Source organism: Orycteropus afer, unplaced genomic scaffold, assembly GCF_000298275.1.
Source record: "Orycteropus afer afer isolate SDZICR_OR568_19922 unplaced genomic scaffold, OryAfe1.0 scaffold00041, whole genome shotgun sequence".
Taxonomy (NCBI): Eukaryota; Metazoa; Chordata; class Mammalia; order Tubulidentata; family Orycteropodidae; genus Orycteropus; species Orycteropus afer.
The window spans coordinates 8,545,054-8,560,051 of NW_006921628.1; the positions used below are offsets into that span (position 1 = coordinate 8,545,054).

General features: G+C 39.6%; 1 protein-coding gene across 1 annotated transcript in view; it reads left to right on the top strand.

Moving 5' to 3' along the window:
- The window catches only part of PXK (PX domain containing serine/threonine kinase like), a 111,123-nt gene that overhangs the window by 71,636 nt on the left and 24,489 nt on the right, over positions 1–14,998 (top strand). The window contains exons 5-9 of the mRNA XM_007937279.2: positions 7,353–7,430; positions 8,050–8,123; positions 8,694–8,768; positions 12,261–12,365; positions 13,672–13,773. Of these exons, the coding sequence (XP_007935470.1) occupies positions 7,353–7,430; positions 8,050–8,123; positions 8,694–8,768; positions 12,261–12,365; positions 13,672–13,773 (434 nt within the window). The remainder of the gene's footprint in view (positions 1–7,352; positions 7,431–8,049; positions 8,124–8,693; positions 8,769–12,260; positions 12,366–13,671; positions 13,774–14,998) is intronic.

Genomic DNA, 14,998 nt, shown 5'->3' on the forward strand with positions numbered 1-14,998 from the left:
ACTTGCCTGCTAACCAGACGGCTGGCGGTTCAAACCCACCAGCCACTCCTCGGAAGGAAGGTTGGGCAATCCTACTTCCGTAGTGATACTGCCTCGAAAACCCAAGGAGGGGTCGCTATGAGTCGGGGCCGACTCGATGGCACATAACAACAACAACATTCAGATTAATTACGTTCTTTGAGTTGTGCAACCATTCTTACCCTCCTTTTCTGAGTTGTTTCTCTTCTATTAACATAAACTTACCCCTGTGCTTCCTAACTAATCTTTAAGGTAGCTGTTGTCACTTTGATCCCATATAGATAGTTCTTAAAAGAGCATGATGCTTAAGACAGACATTTTTTTACTAGTTAAGCTATACTATTACTTGGTTTTGACAAGACCTAAATGGATAATTTTGGTTTAAGTTTAAAGATTATCTCAGGACAATAGTTTCAGGGATTCATCTAGCCCCCTTAACTCCAGAAAGTCTGGATTCCATTGATAATTTGAAATTGTATTCTGCATTTCTCCCCTTTTGATCAGGACTCTTATATAGAATTTTTTATCAAAATAATCAGTAATGGGAGCCAGGCATCATTCAGTTCTTCTGGTCTCACACCAAAGGAGGCAGTTGTTCATGGAAGCAATTAGCAACACATTCCATATCTTCCTCTTATTCATGATTGTCCTTCTTCCTATTGCTTTAGGCAAGTAGACACCAGTTGTTATGACTTAGGTGGCTGCACAACAAACGAGGAGGTACAACAGAAGCACTAAACACATGTTTAGGCCCATTTGTATACTTAGTCTCTGTTATCTGTCCCAACAGAACAGAGTAAATAATCCACAATAATGTATATGGTATTCTCAATTTAGGGAGCTCTGGTGGCAGAGTGCCTAAGGCACTTGACTGCTAACTAGAAGGCTGGTGGTTCAAACCCACCAGCCACTCCTTGGAAGAAAGGTTGGGCGATCTACTTCCATAGTGATACTGCCTCAGAAACTCAAGGAGGGGTCACTAGGAGTCAGATATGACTCGACAGCACATAACAACAACAACAATTCTCATTTTTTTTGTATTTGGATATTTTTGTATTTACAACATGGATATAGTTTGTCTGATTTTTCTGTGAATTTACTTTAAGCACAACACTAAGGGGAGGGAGACAGGCCCAACCCCAAGAGGCAGGAAGTGGGGGAAAAGCCAGGGACAACAGAGCCACAAGATCCAGGTAAGGGGAGGGTGGAGAGGTTTCGAACAGCTAAGGGAGACTAACTTGTCTGTCAGTTTTTCATACTGTGGTGGCTTGCGTGTTGCTATGAGGCTTGAGGCTATGCTGCACACAAGTTTCATTGCAGTTTATACACTGAGATTGACTAGAAAGAAGGAAGATGTTGTTGTTGTTGTTGTTATATGCCGTCTAGTCGGCCCCTCCTTGGGTTTCCGAGGCGGTATCACTATGGAAGTAGGATTGCCCAACGAAGAGGCCATCTATTTCTCAAAGAATTGGCCAGTGAAAACCTTATGAATAGCAGAGACACACTGTCTGATACATCAATGGGCAACTTTATGAATAGCCCGGAAATATTGTCCGATACATTGCAGGAAGATGAGTCCCTTATGTCGGAAGGCACTCAAAATACAACAGACAAAAAGCTGCCTTCTTAGAGTAGAACCAACCTTAATGCTATGGATAAAGTAAAACTTTCGGGACCTCCATTTGCTGACATGGCATGACTCAAATTGAGGAGAAACAGCTGCAAATATCCATTAATAATTGAATGGATGAAGTATGAATCTAGGAAAATGGGAACTTGTCAAAAATGAAATGGAATGCATAAAGATTGATATCCTCGGCATTAAGTGAGCCAAAATGGACCGGTTTTGGCCATTTTGAATCAGACAAGTATATGATCTACTATGCCAGGAATGACACTTTGAAGAGGAATGGCATGGCATCCATCATCACAAAGGATGTTTCAAGATCTGTCCTGAAGTGCAGTGCTGTCAGTGATAGGATAATATCCATATGCCTACAAGGAAGACCAGTTAATATGACTATTATACAAATTTATGCACCAACCACCAAAGCCAAAAATGAGGAAATTGAAGATTTTGCTCAATTTCTGCAGTCTGAAATTGACCGAACATGGAATCAACATGTGTTGATTTATCACTGGTGACTGGAATATGAAAGCTGGAAACAAAGAATCACCGGTAGTTCGAAAATTTGGCCTTGGTGATAGAAATAATGCTAGAGATTGCATGATAGAATTCGGCAAGACCAATGACTTGTTCATTCCAAATACCTTTTATCAGCAATACAAACGGCAGCCAGACGTGGACTTCACTAGATGGAGTCCACAGGAATCAGATTGACTACATCTGTGGCAAGAGGCAATGGAAAGACGCTCAATATCTTTAGCCAAAACAAGGCTAGGAGCTGATTGTGGAACAGACCATCAACTGCTCATATGCAAGTTCAACTTGAAGTTGAAGACAATGAAAACAAGTCCAGGAGAGCCAAAATATGACCTTGAATATATCCCTCCTGAATTTAGAGACCATCTAAAAAACAGATTTGATGCATTGAACACCAGTGACCGAAAACCAGAAGAATTGTGGAATGACATCAAGAACATCATCCATGAAGAAAGCAAAAGGTCATTAAAAAGATGAGAAAGGAAGAAAAGACCAAAATGGATGTCAGAAGAGACTCTGACACTTGCTCTTGAGTGGAGAGTAGCTAAAGCAAATGGAAGAAATGACAAGATAAAAGAGCTGAACAGATTTCAAAGAGCAGCTTGAGCAGACAAAGCCAATTACTATAATGAAATGTGCAAAGACCTGGAGTTAGAAAACCAAAAGGGAAGAACACCCTTGGCATTTCTCAAGCTGAAAGAACTGAGGAAAAAATTTAAGCCTCAAGTTGCAATATTGAAAGATTCTATGGGCAAAATGCTGAATGATGCAAGAAGCATCAAAAGAAGATGGAAGGAATACACAGAGTCACTGTACCAAAAAGACCTGGTCAATCTTCATCCATTTCAGGAGGTGTTATATGATCAAGAACCAATGGTACTGAAGAAAGAAGTCGAAGCTGCACTGAGGGAACTGTTGAAGAAGAAGGCTCCAACAATTGACGGAATACCCATTGAAATGTTTCAACAAACAGATGCCCAGCTGGAAGCACTCACTTGGTTATGCCAAGAGATTTGGAAGACAGCTACCTGGCCAACTGACTGGAAGAGATTCATATTTGTACCCATTCCAAAGAAAGGTGATCCCACACAATGTGGAAATTATCAAACAATATCACTGATATCACACTCTGAGGATCCTAAATATAAATGTTTTGAATTCTTTCTCAGGCAGTTCTAGTATTGTTTCTTTCTCTGCAAAGTTTTCTTCTCATTTATTTAGCCTACTTGTTTAAGCTGTCTTATCCTGTTTGTTCATATGATTTGTCATTGTCTGCTGTCTCTGAGGCATTAGGGTGTTATTTGATGTATTAAAGAATTGATTCATTATGTTCGTTTGGAGCCTTGTATCATGTTGTCTGGGCAGACAAGAGGAAAGAGGCGAGGGAGATTTGTGTTGCTAATCACTAGGAGGTAGGGGGAGACACTGGTCACTGGGCATGGGTGCCTGTGCACTTCCCTTTGGCTGCAGTAGCAGTTGAGATCTGGTCCCAAGTGCAAGGGTTACGGGTGCTGCCTGGAGTCTGGTTAGGTGGGTGACTCCCTGCTGACACTCTACTGATCTTTAACTCTGTGTGTACCACCCACCCAGATGGTCAGAAACCATTGCTGGTGAGTAGTTCTATCTCTGGATCCCTCCCTCCCTGCTTTATGGATGCCAGAATCCTTGGAGTTCTTACCCTTCTTCATGTACTTGCCTTCCTTATATCCAGTTCATAGCCTGTCACCTTCCTTCACTCTGGGTATGTCTGCACAATTTCTCTTCTCCTGGGAATTCCATGAAGTTGACTTCCTATGCTCCACGCCTGAGATCCCACTGCTGGCTTTGTGTTAAGATGCCCACGCTATACCAGGCTGACTGGCAGGGCACCTCTGACCTGTATCTCTTCTTGTTCACTGTTTGTGTTCAGTTACTTCTTTAAGTTGGTATTCAATCTAATTCTTTATCCTTCCATTTGATGCACTGGTTCCAGGATTTTCATCTTTATCTGTTTCACTTGATTTCTTGGGTCTTTGCTATAGAGGAACAGCATAGTGTATCTGACTAAGCCACCATCTTGGGCCATCTTACTTGCAATTGGTCTTTTCTGATGATATGTCCAAAATAAAGGAGCCAAAGTCTCATTATCTTTACTCCTAAGGATAATTCTGGTTGTGTTTCTTCTAAGATTGATTCATTTGAATTAGAAATTGCAGGCCAGCTATTATACAGGAAAACAGGCATCTCCTAGTTAGAGATGTTTGTGTTGTGAAACACACACAAAAACCACCTTTTTAATCCTTATTAACAAAGCACTCAGAGTAAGGGGTTTTTAATGTCCGCACAGAAGTTATTTGGACCAGACATAAGGCCTGGATCCTGTCCCAGCTTTGTCGTTAACAGCATTTCCTCTGTCTCAGCCTCAGGGTCTTAACCTGTAAAATAAGCAGTAGGAGAATGGGGAATGGACCAGGAGTGCTGAAACTCCCTTCTAGTCCTAAAGTCCCAGAAATCCCATGACTAGGTAGTCAAGTAATGGGTTCCAGGATCAAAGAAGAGGGTTTGGAGCTTGGGGAAAAGTTTATATTCAAACGAGAGCAAGATGTTTGAGAGAGGTTGGAGGCCCAGTTGGCCTTTGGGCTGTGATAGATTAGGGTCTGCCTTGAAGGAACTATAGTTGCAGGACTGGAAGAGGCAACCTTTGAGTTGGGATCTAGAAGTTAAAGGGCTGCACACAGTGGAGGTACCTGGTACATTTGGAGCCTGACCTTAGTGGGAACCATAGGATGCACTGGACACCTTCTCTGCATTTCCTGTCTTGTGCTTGTTTATCAAGTATTCAGTGAGTATGCACTTTTCTTGCATGTGTCAGTGCTAAAGAAGCAGAGGTCAGAGTACCTCCCTTTTCAGGGATTTCATATTCTGGTAGGAGAGATTCAGTATCCATTCAGCATGTATTGATCCCTTCCTTCTTGCTTCATCAAATATGTATTGACCACCAGCTATGTGCCAGGTGATATTAATACAGCAGTGAGGAAGGTAAGGTCCCCTACCCCAAAGCACTTATACTGGGATACTGACAGGTGAAGTCTCAGGCAGGTAAATATGGGGCAGTACCTTGGGAGTGGGGGTGGGCAAGTAGATAGTCCAAATCTGAAGATGGAAGAAGGCTGCCCAGAGGAGGTAATATCTACACTGAGGTCTGAGGGGTGAGTAGGAGTTAACCAGGGCAAGTAGCACAGGCCAGAGCTCTAGGCAGAACAGCCTAAAGAGAGAGTAATAGTTCCATATGGCTGTGGCTTTACCCAGATTGAGATATATCCTTCCAGCCAGAGTTCACAGTTCAGTGGAGGAGAGAAAACCAATATATGAATAACCCTAATACAGGACAGATCGTGGGTGGCTCATAAAAGAAGGGCAGATATAGCACTGGAGTATACAGAGGAGGGAAGGGAGGGTGGCTCTGGGAACAGCAGAGGCTACCTGGAGCAGATAGCATTTGGGCTGGGCCTTGAAGGATAGAATGGAAAATGCTGAGGAGGGGCAAGTCAGTCTTCTGGAACCGTAGGACACCAATCTTAGAGCAAAGAGAGTGTGAAACACCATACACTGTGGGAAATAAAGCCAGAAAGTTAGAATTCAGCCAGAGGGAAGTTGGACACTAGGTTTAGAAGCTTGGTCTTGATTTGGTAAGGAAATGGAGAGCCAGTGAGGACTTCTGAATAGAGAAATTGATGATTAAGGTTGAAATGTGTTGTTTGAATCTGGGGAGAGAGAGGATTAATGTTGGAAGGATGGTAGTCATACGGTTTATTTGACAACAACAAAATCGTAGTTCAGTGGAAAGAAAATGTGCTTTCTCCAATTCCTTGACCTCTAAGGTGTTTCTTTTTTTTTTCTTTTAAAGGTATTTTCCAGTTTTTACTTTATCAGTAGCATATTCCATTTGTTCACAGCTATTTCCCCTATACCTGAGATATATGTATGGTACATAGTTGTTGCTGTTAGGTGCCATTAAGTTGGCTCTGACTCATAGCAACCCCATGAACAACAGAATGAAACACTGCCCAGTCCTGCATAATCGCTACAATCCTTTCTATATTTGAATCCATCGTTGCAGCCACTGTGTCATTTCCATCTTGTTGAGGGTCTTCCTCTGTTTTGCTTACCCTCTACTTTACCAAACATGGTATGATACATAGTTGTTGTGGTTGTTAGGTGCCATCAAGTCATTTCTGACTCATAGTAACCCTATGTACAGCAGAACGAAACACTGCCTGGTCCTGTGCCAGCTTCATGACCCCTGGTATACCTGAAGCCATTGTTGTAGCCACTGTGTCAATCTATCTCGTTGAGGGCCTTCCCCTTCTTCATTGACCCTCCACTTCACCACGTATGTCATTTTGACATATAGAGAGCATTTCTGCTGTATCCCACATACCTCACCAGTCTGCCTGGAATGTAATTAATGCTAGGCTGAGGTGAAATTCCACTGTGAATCTGGAGGACTGCCATTTGCTTTTAGGAATCTGAAGTGGTTTCATTTACTTACTGTGTTGAGGGGAAATGGCAAATTATAGATGCTGCTTTTTGCAGGAAATGTAAAAGTATAGCTACTTTGATAATTTCTTAATGCATTGAACTTTAACAAACTTCCTCTTCTGATTGTCTTAAAAGGAGGAAACATTCTCATGATAAAAGAACACAAAAAAAGGATGAGGTTTTTTTTTTTCCCTAGTAAACAGGCATTTAATGACTTCCCACAATAGAACCTTGTTGTTGCTGTATGGAGATGTTTTTTTTTACATTTGGAGATGTTATTTGGAGATGTAGTTTTTTATTTCTGATATATATTTAAGGCTAAACGCTTGTTTGTTGGTGAAAGCTATAATTCCATGAGGAATGAAAATGGGTTAAATATCACTTGGAGCAACATTAAAATGCCATCCTAAGCTGACATTAAAACAAATTTGGAATCTTGTGCTTAGGTTGTGATCTGGTGCAAATATTGAATTCTTGCTTTAGGCCAGCTTGTTGACATATTTTAGGTCTTCCAATCAAACCTTCTCCCCAGATTATTAGTAGCTAAGTATTAAGAAGAGGATCATAGAATTTCATTTGCAAGAATACTGTCTTGAGCCTACACCTTCCTGATGTGTCTGCCTAATGAGTTTGTACAATGTCTTTGCAGAGATCGCCTTACAACAGGTTTCCATGTTCTTCCGGTCAGAACCAAAGTGGGAGGTGGTAGAACCATTGAAAGACATAGGTGAGAAACTGGCATGCCTACTCTGTTAAAAACAGACAAATCACAGAACTGGATTCTTAGGCATGCTTTCTTCTAAGTATCCCAAGAAAGCTCTTCAGTGAAGATGAGTTCTTTTTCTTTTTGTTTCTCTGTTACTTGAAAATACAGTTCTTAACTTTTGATTTCTGCTATCATCAACAAAGGATGTCCTGGTAGTCACTTTGATCCCATCTGAATTCCATAACAATTGTATTGTTGTTATTTAATGATTAGTAGGTACTAACAGATTTTAGCTACTCTGTAAATACTTAATGAAGCTTGGTTAAAGCCCCATCAGAGGTTTTGAATGGTAGTAACATACTTTCAGAGCCATCATTCATTCCTCCTTTCTCTGTTTCACTAAATGTAAACTGAAGATATGTTAAAGTGCTGTTTCCTAAATAGAATAATTTGTTTTTTATACTGCTTTTTGTGCAGCCTGTATTGTGCTAACATTATCTAGTGCTTGTTCTACTGTTGCCTTATATAGCTGTGGATAATATTGCCAAACTTATATTTTTATTAATTACTTAGTCTATGAAATTTATATCAGTTAGTACAAAAATTATGTAGCCATAAACATGCTTCTGTTTTATGGCAGGTTGGAGGATAAGAAAAAAGTATTTCTTGATGAAGATTAAAAATCAGCCAAAGGAATGGCTAGTGTTAAGCTGGGTAAGATAGTTTTTTTTTTTGCTTCAGCGTCATTTCAGGGACTTTAGATGGGTTAATGAAAGCAAATTTCACAAGAGAGCTATGAAATTTTATTGTGCTCTCAAATCTGAAGTGATTTTATAAGGGCCTCCTCAGTTCTGTATCAAAGGAGAATCATTTTTAAAAAAGTTACTTTGCTTAAGCATTTGGGTATACTGATATTAAATTTGATCAACTAGTAAACATTTTGGGGAAAAAGTAGAAATAGCTGAAAATAGTTCTCTGGAACCTCTTTAAGGTTTTGGAGCTTTTCTCCAAAGAAAATACTTGAACATTATTTTATGTCTTTCACATTGGAAGTTCTAGTGATACATTTGATTAATAGAAGTAGATAAAATTATAGTTGACTCCTGGTATTTATATGTTTACACATTACCTCTTCAGAAAGGACTCAAGGCAGCAAGAGAGATGTGATTTCCATCTTTGGTTTACAGTCATATATTTCAACAAATAAAATGAAAGGGAAAGACTTATAGGGAATTTTTGTTTTGATGATCAAGGTGGAAACCTGATATTTCCTCCCATTTTCAGGCTGACCTTGGCCCAGACAAGTACCTGTCAGATAAAGATTTTCAGTGTTTAATCAAGCTACTTCCTTCCTGTCTGGTAAGTACAAGTCTTTCTGTTAACCTTGGTGCTGATGTGATTGTCATCTCAGAGTCACAGTCTTTTCTTGTAGGTGAACATGGTTAGAAGAGCTGGATATGCTTTGTAGACTCAAGAGAGTAGAGCAGAACAGTAGATTTCAGCTCAGACTGAAATTGTGAGGGGCTGTTCCCATCAAGGGCAGATTGCCCAATACTCTTAATGAACAATTTCACATGGGTTGATGTGGTGAAGCCTATGTAAAATTGTTCACTACAGATTAGTAAGTAAGCACAAGTAAGCCCATGTTTACCTTCTTATTGGGTACTCTGTGTCTGTTAACTAAACCCAACCCACTGCCATCCAGCTGATTCTGACTCAAAGCGACCTGCATTGGGTTTCCAAGGCTGTAGATCTTTACAGAAGTAGATTGCCCCATCTTCCTTCCATGGAGTGGCTGGTGGGTTTGAACTGCTAACTTTCTGGTTAACAGCCAAATGTCTCATCCACTATGCTACCAGAGCTTTTTCTGTTAGGGTGTGTAAATTTGAAGAGGCTTTGATTCTGTAGGAATTTGTAGGTGATTCTGTAGATGCAGTAGGATTAAGAGAGAGACAGATGCCCGCCACACCTAGAAGCAAAATCTTTGATGTGGTGAAAAAATGTGAAATTGTTCACTACCGATTAGTAAGTAAGCACAAGTAAGCTTGTACTTGCCTTCGTTACTGGGTAATCTGACCTTGGTTCCCGTAGATATGAAGCTGTAATATTCATGGTATCTGGACAACCCATGAAATATGTGAGAATTTAAACATAGCCTTTGCATTTGAAGCAAATCAGAGTTGGAAAGCAGCCATTTCTCTAAGCCTTTTTTTCTTGGGGAGGATGTTTAGATAAGTGGACTCAAAAGATCTGTTTCTAGCCCAAGAAAACAGAACGAATAAGGATTTAGATGAATTGGATGAGAGAAAGGCAAAATAGCCATTTTGCTGTCTGAGTTACCATCGCATAGACTAACTGATTGACTTAGGAGTGTTTAGCATTACTTACGCTGATGCTCAATTCTCATACAAACCCTTCAATGGAAAAAAAAAGAAAAAACACATGAATATGTTTCAAAATATATGCAGAATGTCTTGACGAGAAAACTAATCTGACTAGTAAATTGAGTTAGCATTGATGTCATTTATATATGGTCTGTAGCGTGAGGATGAGGGGGCCTAGGGTGAGACACTGAGGGACTGAGCATCCTTACGCTGACATGTCCGCTTGTATTGGCAAATCATTTGTGAAGGCAGAATTTGTCAATCTAGCAAAATCAAGTTTTTAATGAGGTATGATACGTGACCAAAGAAATGCTTTGGTCTTTGAGTTTGGTTGGTTGTGTAAAGCAGGCTGTCAGCACCCAATTCTAAATTTCTTTTAATAGCTGAGGTTTACCAAAAAAAAAAAAAAAAAAGGTGAAACATCCAAGTCCCCGAAACCCATTGCCGTTGAGTCAAATTCTGACTCATAGTGGCCTGATAGGACATAGTAGGACTGCTGCAAAGGGTTTCCAAGGCTGTAAATCTTTATGAAAGCAGATTGCCTCATCTTTCTCCCACAGAGCAACTGGTGAGTTTGAACCAACAACTTTTTGGTTAGCAGCCAAGCACTTAATTGTTATGCCACCAGTGCTCCTTGTGTCATATGCAAGTAGTGTATATTAATTGCAGAAAATTCAGGAAACATAGATAAGCAAAAATAAGAAAATAAAACTCATCTGTAATACCACCAATCAGAAGTATAACCCAAGATGTTCAGTTGTTACTTTTCTAGGAAGGCTGGGCAATCTACTTCCATAGTGATACTGCCTCAGCAACCCAAGGAGGGGTTGCTATGAGTCGGGGCCGACTCGATGGCACATAACAACAACAGAATTTTTGTGATACATGTTTTTTGGAGAAGTTACATTATGTATCGGTTGTTTTCAAACCAGATTTTTTTTTCCATTAAGATATACCTTGAGCATATTGTCAATAAATATACTACAATATCATTTTTTGTTGGTTACATAGAATTATCATTTAGCTATATCTCAGTTTACTCAACTGATCGTCTATTAGATATTTGGATAGCTTCCAAGTTTCTGTTCTTGTTAAAAAAAGAAAAAAAAGAAAGCTATAGTGAACATTCTTTAGCCAAAGATCTGTACCCATCCTTAATTATTTTCTTAAGATAAATGCTTAGGATTAAGTAATAAATCATTTATGAGGATATATTTTGAAACGATATAAATATTCCATTCCTCATCAGACCTACTAGTTGTAGCATTCATTGAGATTTTGTATCATTCCTTTTATATTTATTAGTTTTTTATTATTTTTACTGTAAGGAAGAGGTTCTCCTTCTTCCCTTTTAATTATTAATTAAGTGATATAAGTACAGACTCAAGGATTTTTATTCTATTCATTAGGTTTCTTTTGGGGGTGATGAAAATGTTCTAAAATTGCATAATGGTTGTACAGCTCTGTGAAATACTGAAAGCCATTAAATTTTACACTTTAAATAGGTGAATTCTAATAGTATGTGAATTTTATCTCAATAAAACTGTTAACAAAAATCAGCAGCAGCCATGTTGCGGTGATGATCAGAAGAAATGTCGTGATCAATTACTATCTTTTCCAGGCATAGCCTTCTACCTGCTCTCCCAGACCCCTGCACAGCAGCTCCCATGGATTTAAGTTTTCATGATACCCCTTTGAGCAAATGGACATTGTAATATGTCTGTAGGCAGTTGTTCATGTAACCAAAATTCCAGGTCATATGAAAACTTTCCTCTCAGTCATTAAATAATTTTTCTTCTTCCCCACCCTCTCACTTAGTCAACATCGATGTTCTCCTCAGGAAGATGCTGTGAATCATCATGTTTCAGACTCATGTAGAAAGGCAGGAAGATTCATGCTAGCTGCTTTGGAAAAGGCTGAGATGCCAAAAGATGCTGCTTTTGCTTGTTTTCTGGATATCATGCTCCCTAACCTGGCCCCCGACAGCAATGTGTAATGTTAGGCAAAGCTGTGAGTGAAGACACATTTACCCTCATCCCCACTTGGCTGTCTGAGATTTGTCTGTATTACTTACCAGCTTACAGAGGTAGAATATTAAAACTATTATTCCAGAAACTCAGTTTACCCTCTCTTCTACCATACTTTGGCCTGGACTCTGAGAATACACACACCAAAGCAGATAGAGCTCACCATATGAATTATCCACGTCTTTATGTCAGTATAATTCATGTTCCTTGCCTTATCATCCAGTAACTTGAAAATGTCATGTGTTCCGGGGATATCAGCACTGTTGTATACAACTAAACTAAAAAGGTGGTGCTTGACTCTGCATAATCAGACCCTGGATCTAAAAGGACTTAGATAATGTACACAGCTTTTTCTGTACATAAAAATAAAAGTTATCCTTCAAAAAAAAGGACCTAAATGCTGATATCAATAAATGTGAATTTTCTTTTTGTTTTGGCAGCACCCTTATATCTATCGTGTTACCTTTGCCACGGCTAATGAATCCTCAGCATTGTTAATTAGGATGTTTAATGAAAAAGGAACTTTGAAGGACCTGATCTACAAGGTATTTGTGGTGCAAGTTCATGGTCATAATGAAGTTCTGAAATCCCTTTACAACCCATTATTGATGTTTGATCTCTAAAGTTCCAGAAGTTAGGCCCTGAGAAGCCTAGAATTTATTTTGATTTTAGCAATAGAGACTATCCATTTTGGTTAAAGAATATTCTTTTTCCTCACATGAGGGAAGGTTGAACATTTAATGACCAAGGCCATTACATTGTAGGCTGCTCGTTTAGGTCAGTTTTATGTTTGTATCCTCCACTTAGTAAAGCAATAATGAAGAATTCTAATAGTAAGCAAAATTTTGGAGTCTACTAAAGTCACAACCAGACACATCTTCCTAGACTAGAGAAGGGACAGAACTCAGGTTAGTGCCTTTCTATCAACTTCACAGACCATTGTGTTGTAAAAACACACATCCTGGTTCAGGACCATGGTTGCAGAGGACATCAAGCTCAGTTGGCATAACATACTACACAGAAACATTGTTCTACATCCTACTTTGGCAAGTGGTAACTGGGATCTTAAAATGTTGCAAGTGGCCACCTGAATGCAACAATGGGTCTTTCCTCATCCAGAACAGAAAAGAATGAAGAAAACCAAAGACACATGGGAACAATTAGTACAAGGGACTGGTACACCATGTGATCATCAGCGTATATGACTATGAGACCAGAAGATGGTGCTTCCACTGTCAACCACTCGGAGGGGGATCTCTGTAGGAGATCCTGGATAGAGTGGGAGAACAGTGTGGAACAAAACTCAAAATCATTAAAAAAAAAAAAAAAGGACCAGGTTTGCTGGTCTGCTAGAGCCTGGTGGGACCTCTGAGACTATGGCCCCTAGCTGCCTTTCAGGTCTGGAATTGAACTTACTCCTGTAGCTCCCAGCCAAACAAAAGACAGGCATATGAACAGATACACTCTTTACAGAGATCAATCATGGGAGAATAGAAGGGCTGTGTATGCACAGGGAGACACCTTGTGGGGCAGGAGTGCATGGGAGGGAAGGACATAAGGAAGAGGTAATTATAGAGAGGAAGTGAGAAGAGAGCTATTGCATTGTGGGAAATTGCAGTCAGTGTTATGAGACAAAGTGTGAACTGCTGTATGGAAAATATATTTGCTCTGTAACCTTTCACCCAAATTGTAATAAAATTTTTGAAAACAAAACAACAAAAAAACCACATTCTGTAGTCTGGCCATCTTTTGCACCTCCTGGTCTTTCTAGAGTCCTAGTTGTCTGGGCAGCCCAAGTGCAGGGTTCGGCCCTCTGCTGCTTTTGTATATACTATTCATTCTTTTCCAAAGGCAAAACCAAAAGACCCATTCCTAAAGAAGTACTGCAACCCTAAGAAAATTCAGGGCCTTGAACTCCAGCAAATAAAAATGTATGGGCGGCAAATATTAGAGGTAAGAGATACTGTTTTTTTGGTTTTTTTTAATCGTGTCAGAATATCACCCAGCATTACAATATTCTTTTAGGAAAGTTCTCAAGCAATATCCAGAATAGTTTAAGTTGTCTGATTGCTCCTAAACCAATAGCATTATCATGTGTTATCCCCCAAAAAAGCAATACTTGAGACTAAGGCAGGAATTTAATCTACAAAGTTCCAAAGCTTTAGTATCTGACTTAAGAGCTTTACTGTGTGGGTACAATTTTTGTGTTATCCTTGGTTGATCTTTGTCTTTGTGCCATGATTCTTGATTGTGTTATGTCATATATGTCATATATGGCTCCCTTGTTGTTGTTGTTGTTACGTGCTGTCGAGTCAGACCTGACTTATAGCAACCCCTCCTTGGGTTTCCGAGGCAGTATCACTATGGAAGTAGATTGCCCCATCTTCCTTCCGAGGAGTGGCTGGTAGGTTTGAACCGTCAGCCTTCTGGTTAGCAGTCAAGTGCCTTAGGCGCTACGCTACCAGTGTAACTAGTAGTGAAAAGTCTATAGCCTTTTCCACATTACCTTTAGGCCAGTTATTCTCCAGGCTTCTTAGATTGTGCTACCCCATTGCTAGAAAACAGTTTAAGTTTTGCTGAGTATATTCTCAACAACAAAAAATAAATAAAATTCAGCAAAAAAAATAAACAATTTAAGCATATCCCTCTAATCTTATATATATTTAGCTGTTTATAAGTTATCTACATGTACTACCACTGGTACATTTTGTACATTATAAATTGAAGCTAAGAAAGAAAGAGATTTCATAAAACCCAAAAAACTAGCAACAGAAGTTGTAGTATCTTCTTCCAGTCCTTATTAAATTGCCGTGGGTAGCCCCTTTGGCTATCACTGGGCTGGCTCACTATGTCTTTGCAGGGCTGTAAATAGGCACCTCTGTGACTGAGTGAAGGAGCCCTGGTGGCACACTGGTTAAGCACTCATCTGCTAACTGAAAGGTTGGCAGTTTGAAACCACCAGCCACTCTGTGGGAGAAAGATACAGAAGTCTGTTTTTGTAAAGATTATAAAGCCCAATGGAATAGTTCTACTCTGTCTTATAGGGTCCCTGTGAGTCAGAATTGACTCAGTAGCAGTGGGTTTGGTGTTTTATTTGAATTTATATTTCTACTAATAAACAGGTCGGAGGAGAGATTGAACTAGAGATATTTTCAACTCAGTCCCTTTCCTTTAATAA